Genomic DNA, 6,253 nt, shown 5'->3' on the forward strand with positions numbered 1-6,253 from the left:
CAAACCGACCAATCAGAGCGCGGGAGCAGCGAAGCGGCCCGGGATTGGTCCATTCAAAAAGGGCGCGAAGTTAAACCAGACCACTGTGAGTGGGCCTCGCATCAACGCGACTAGAAAAAAAGATTTTTACCAAGACATACATTGAAGGAGTGCCGTGCCAGATGGAAGTGGACACCGGCTCATCGATCACAATTATGTCTTGGGGCACCCTCGTAAAAGACTTGCCAGCCGTCGCGAAGCGCCAACTACAGACCCAAAAGCTGAGAGTACAGGACTACCAGGGAAATCGAATCCCTGTTCGAGGGGTGACGTCCATCCAAGTCAAATATGGACAGTTCAAAAAGACCCTGCCAATCACCATAGTAGATGGAACCTTACCGAGTTTGCTAGGACTGGACTGGTTCCGAGCTTTGGGCATGGGAGTGACCGGGGTCTTCAGAAACGAAGTCGACCTCAAGGCTGAACTACTGAAGGAGTTCGAGGACGTTTTCAAAGACTGCCTGGGCAAGTACGAGGGGACCCCTATCTCTTTCAATCTAGACCCGCAAGTTGCCCCTATCAGGTTAAAGGCTAGGAGGGTCCCATTTGCCCTTAAGCCAAAGATTGACAGGGAATTGGACAAGCTAGTTAGCCAGGGAATACTAGTGCCCGTTGACCATGCGAAATGGGAGACACCCATAGTGACCCCAGTCAAACCGGACGGATCGGTCCGGATTTGTGCTGACTACAAGGCAACGCTAAACAAAGCGTTGCAAAAGAGTGCATACCCCGTTCCAGTGGTGCAACACTTGCTGCACTCGTTGGGACAAGGGCAAGTTTTCGCCAAACTCGATTTGGCTCAAGCCTACCAGCAGTTACCCGTAGATAGCAGCACAGCCGAGGCGCAGACAATTGTCACGCACCGGGGGGCTTTCAAATGCACTCGACTCCAGTTCGGAGTTAGTGTGGCCCCAGGGCTATTTCAAAACCTAATGGAGCGACTATTACAGGGTTTACCTGGGGTGGTGCCTTATTTCGATGATGTATTGGTATCAGCTGAGAACTTAGGGGAACTGGGAGTGAGACTAAGGAAGGTTTTGGGCATTTTCCGGTCTGCCGGGCTTAAAGTTAAGCTTAACAAATGCCAAATTGGGGTAGAATCCGTGGAATTCCTAGGCTACCGCATAGACAGGGAAGGGATTCACCCCACTGAGAGCAAGGTAAGGGCCATCAGGAAGGCCCCAGCTCCCAAAAATAAAACGGAGTTACAAGCATTCTTAGGTCTTGTCAACTTCTATGCGGTATTCTTAAAACACAAGGCAACAATAGCCGAACCGCTACACAAATTACTGGCAAAGAAAGCTGTTTGGTCCTGGGGGAAGGCGGAAGCTAGGGCATTCGAAGGGGTAAAAAACCTCTTGTCTAGCGATAGCCTCCTCATTCAATATAATGGCACGTTGCCATTAGTACTAGTTTGTGATGCATCTCCCTATGGGGTGGGGGCTGTGCTCAGCCACAGATTGCCGAATGGAACGGAAGCCCCTATAGCATATTACTCCCGAACAATGTCCCAGGCCGAAAGGAACTATAGCCAGCTAGATAGGGAAGCATTGGCAATAGTCTCCGGGGTGAAGAAATTCCACGAATACGTTTTCGGACGAGACTTCGAGATAGTCACGGACCATAGACCCTTACTAGGTCTATTGGCAGGCGACCGCCCAACACCCGTTGCACTTTCACCCAGGCTGACCCGTTGGACTATTTTTCTAGCAGCATACTCTTATAAATTGATCCACCGCCCCAGAAAAGACTTAGGGCATGCGGACGCTCTAAGCAGATGCCCTCTACCGGAAACCATTGAAGACCCAACCCCGGGAATTCCAGTCTTATTAATTGACTCTTGGGACTCTGGCCCAGTCACATCCAAAGAAGTGGCTAGGGCATCTTACAAGGACATTACAATAAGGACTGTAATCGGTTGGGTACAAAGGGGATGGCCCGCTGCGCCGGGCGAGCGGTTCAAAGACTTTGTGAAAAAACAAGGGGAATTGTCGGTTTAAGGGGGGTGTCTGTTATGGGGGGATAGAGTGGTCATTCCAGAAAAACTACGGAAAAATGTATTGGAACTATTGCATGAGGGCCACCCGGGAATCGTGAGGCTGAAGAGTCTAGCGAGGAGTTATGTTTGGTGGCCCTTGATGGATCAGGAAATCAGCGACAGGGTAGGGAAATGCCAACCCTGCCAAGAGTCACGGCCACTACCCCCTACAGCCCCAATTAGAGAGTGGGAGAAACCCCAGGGGCCATGGTCCAGAATTCACATTGATTTTGCCGGCCCGTTCCACGGGCAAACCTTTTTAATTGTAGTAGATGCCTACTCAAAATGGTTAGAGATTATCCTCATGAGATCCATGACGGCTGAGGCAGTCATCTCAGTCCTAAGGCACCTGTTTGTAACCCATGGGTTACCTGACACCCTGGTCTCCGACAACGGCCCGCAATTCACGGCAACTCAGTTTGAGGGGTACTTGGCTGAGGAGGGCATCAGACATGCCCTCTCGGCGCCTTTCCACCCGGCGTCGAATGGACTTGCAGAACGTTTCGTTAGGAGCACAAAGGAAGCGCTATCTAGGATAAGTCCAGGTGATTGGCAAACAAAAATCGATACGTTCCTAGCAGTCCAACATAGAACCCCCTGTGTAGCAACTGGCCGCAGCCCGGCGGAACTATTGATGGGCAGAAAGCTCAGGTGCCCATTAGATCGTTTAAACCCAACCTACACCCCAGATGGGTACAGGGGGACACAAGGAAAAATTAGGGAAATGGCAGTTGGTGACCCAGTGTGGGCACACAACTATAGTGAGGGTCCAACATGGTTAAAAGGGACAATCCTTGGAATAACCGGGCCAAAATCCTATATAGTAGACATGGAGGATGGCCGAGTTTGGCAGCGACACATAGACCAAATAAGAAAGCGAATACCAAGCAAATCAGAAACAAATCAGCCAGGCCCTGACTACCACATGTTTGAATTCACAGCTGACTCAAGCCCGAAGCGAACGGGGGACTTATCTGAGTCCGATGAAGTCCAGCGACGCCACCCGGTTCCTCAGGGAGACAGCAGGGACGACTCTGCCAATAATCCAGGGCCGGACGGCCAGGAGGAGGAGCTAGGAGGAACTGAAAGTCCCTCCGAACAGCTCGACTCACTCCCCGAGAATGAATTGCGCAGGTCCGAAAGGGTCAGGAAACGCCCTTCCTACCTGCGTGACTACGTTGAGAAATGATATGCTAAATAAATGCAAATATAGGTACAATGCGTTCTGGGAGGGGAGGAGTGTAATGTATCTTTAAACTTTTGGAGGGAATTTTGGGCGGGAACAAGCACGTTGCTGATTGGTTCTAGCATAAGCCGAAACTGTATAAAAGGAGGGTTTTTGCCGGACGTTGTTTGCTGGGTTCACTATAAACTAAAGAGCTGTTGTCACTCACTGGTCTCCTGCCTCGTTATTGCCCGAATCTAACAAGAGGCGCCCCTCAATATGAGTGTTATCAAGTTGACCATGCCCACCCAGTCACATGACCATCTAGCCACGCCCATCCAGCCAGTCATTAGGCAGATCATATTAGTGGTCCGTGGGATTTAAAAATTTGAATTTAGTGGTCCCTGAGGTCCAAAAGGTTGGTGACCCCTGCTCTATACCATTCTGAACAAGTGGCTGTTCAGTCTCTTCTTGAAAGCCTCCAGTGATGGACACCCACAACTTCTGAAGGCAACTTCTGTTCCATTGATTGATGGTTCTCACTCTCAGGGAATTTCTCCTTAGGTCTAAGTTGGATCGCTAATGATCTTCTATTCATTACTTCCTGTCCTGTCATCAGGTGCTTTGGAGAATAGGTCAAGGCCCTCTTCTCTATAACGACCTCTCAAATACTGGAAGGTTGCCATCATATCACCCCTAATTCTTCTCTTCATTAGACTAGATATGCCAAGTTCCTTCAACCATTCATCAAATGTTAGGAAACATTTCTTAACACTGAGGAATTTGGCATGGAGTTCAATCCTGAAGACATCAGTGGTTTCCTTCCTCTTCACTAGATGGATCCAGGCAGATAAAGCCATGGCAATCAATCAATATAACAGGTAAATATTTTTCAGAGTGCAGAGAAGAGCAACGAAGATGATCAGGGGACTGGAGGCTAAAACATATGAAGAACGGTTGCAGGAACTCGGTATGCCTAGTTTAATGAAAAGAAGGACTAGGGGAGACATGATAGCAATATTCCAATATCTCAGGGGCTGCCACAAAGAAGAGGGAGTCAAACTATTCTCCAAAGCACCTGAGGGTAGAACAAGAAGCAATGGGTGGAAACTAATCAAGGAGAGAAGCAACTTAGAACTAAGGAGAAATTTCCTGACAGTTAGAACAATTAATCAGTGAAACAACTTGCTTGCAGAAGTTGTGAATGCTCCAACACTGGAAATCTTTAAGAAAATGTTGGATAGCCATTTGTCTGAAATGGTGTAGGGTTTTCTGCCTGGGCAGGGGGTTGGACTAGAAGGCCTCCAAGGTCCCTTCCAACTCTGATATTATTATCATTATCATTATCATCATTATCATTATCATTATTGTTGTTGTTGTTGTTGTTGTTTGTTGTTGTTGTTGTTGTTGTTGTTGTTATTATTATTATTATTATTATTATTATTATTATTATTATTATTATTATTATTATTATTATTTAAGCTACGTCTCTATTTGGTTTCTATTTATAATGCTTATATAATATGTCCCTCGGTTAGAGTCTAGCATGTCCTGTGATTTTTGCCCCTCACGCAGGAAGGATGCATTGGGGGGATCGTCTTCAGGTCTTGCCTCCAGGTGAGGTGAAAGGAGAATGCACTAAAAAATTAATAAATAAATAAATAAATAAATAAATAAATAAATAAATAAATAAATAAATAAATAAATAAATAAATAAATAAAAGGTCTCACACTGTAGAACATGCTAGACAATCTTCTGTTTCTTGTTGTTCAATTTTTCTACCTGCAATGTGCATGAGGATAGATTCCATGGTGTCAATGACCCATTTACTATTAGATTCAGAAGAGAATATATCTCTGTTTATTTCCTATGTTTCCTTCCTTCCTTTCAATTTGATGCATGTGAAAAGAGACATTTCAGGAAATTCTCATAGGTGGGTCACGTAACGCTTCTTGGTCTTCCATTGCATTCCATGCGAAGAGGTGTGTAGGCTCACCTTGTCTGATCGTACCATCGCACCATTCTTTGTTTGTATCTCTTGGGGTTCTGATGACAACACCCGAAGGGGCTGTATATGTCCCTGAGAGCTTAGGATTGGCATCCCTTCTTCATGAACCTAAAGGTCTCAACAGGTGGTGCAAGCCATACACGGAGATAGAATACTATAGAATATAGATTGTAATGAGCTTTGCGTTCATGTCACAACTCTATCTACAGTGCACACACTGTAAGTGCAGGGGTGGGCTTCAGATCCTTTAGCAAGGGGTTCTATGCCCCGTTGCTGGGTGGGCGTGGCCATGGTGGGCGTGCACCATGGCAGGCGGGGCATTTTTCGTCCTCCCCAGGCGCTGGGGGCTTTCCTTGAGCCTCCTAGAGGGCAAAAACAGCTTCCCCCGGGGTCCAGAGGCCCTCCAGAGGCTGGAAACAGGCCCATTTCCAGACTTCTTGAACCTTGAGTAGGCCCATTTTTTGCCCTCACAGACCTTCTGTGCGGCCTCTGCACTTACCTGGAATGATGAACGGGCCGCATGGAGATTCCTGGAAGTGGTGGGGGCGAGGTGGGGTGGGCGTGGCCAGCCAGGGGTGGCATTTGGGGGTTCGCCGAACCCTGGTGATCCTTGGCTAGAGGATCGCCCGAACCCTGCCGAATCCCCAGGAGCCCACCCCTGCGTAAGTGTTACCTCTGCCTGATGAGCCTCTGTGTCTCCCAGTTGTATTTCTCCTAATTTTGGCAGGTGGAAATGCTTCCCTTTCCCTGCAGAGATCGACCCACAGCCAAGTGGAATCTACAAGTTCCGGTGGCCTGTGATCCCTGCCGCCGCCGATTCCCCTGCCCTTTACCCTCCTCGAGCTCCCTCTTCCGCATTTGCATGAGTCAGGAGGATGTTCTGACTCCACCCAGCTGAGAAACCTCTCTCCCATTAAACAGCGGAGGTAGAGACACCGAGCAAACAATGGGAAACTGTCAGGACTGACAGCAGGCCATGGATCTCTGAGCATGGAGCTGACA

The 6,253-nt window shown here is 48.0% G+C and overlaps 1 protein-coding gene across 1 annotated transcript; it reads left to right on the forward strand.

Annotated features, from left to right (window-relative positions):
• Positions 1–542: 542 nt before the first annotated feature.
• LOC131184753 (uncharacterized protein K02A2.6-like) lies at positions 543–6,052 on the forward strand (the record flags this gene model as incomplete). The annotated part of the gene is made up of 4 exons (XM_058156457.1): positions 543–1,676; positions 1,724–1,748; positions 2,041–2,616; positions 5,979–6,052. Coding segments are annotated over 4 exons (1,809 nt in total), but the record flags the coding sequence as incomplete, so codon positions are not given.
• Positions 6,053–6,253: the final 201 nt, after the last annotated feature.

Source organism: Ahaetulla prasina, chromosome 13, assembly GCF_028640845.1.
Source record: "Ahaetulla prasina isolate Xishuangbanna chromosome 13, ASM2864084v1, whole genome shotgun sequence".
In the NCBI taxonomy this organism is placed as follows: domain Eukaryota; kingdom Metazoa; phylum Chordata; class Lepidosauria; order Squamata; family Colubridae; genus Ahaetulla; species Ahaetulla prasina.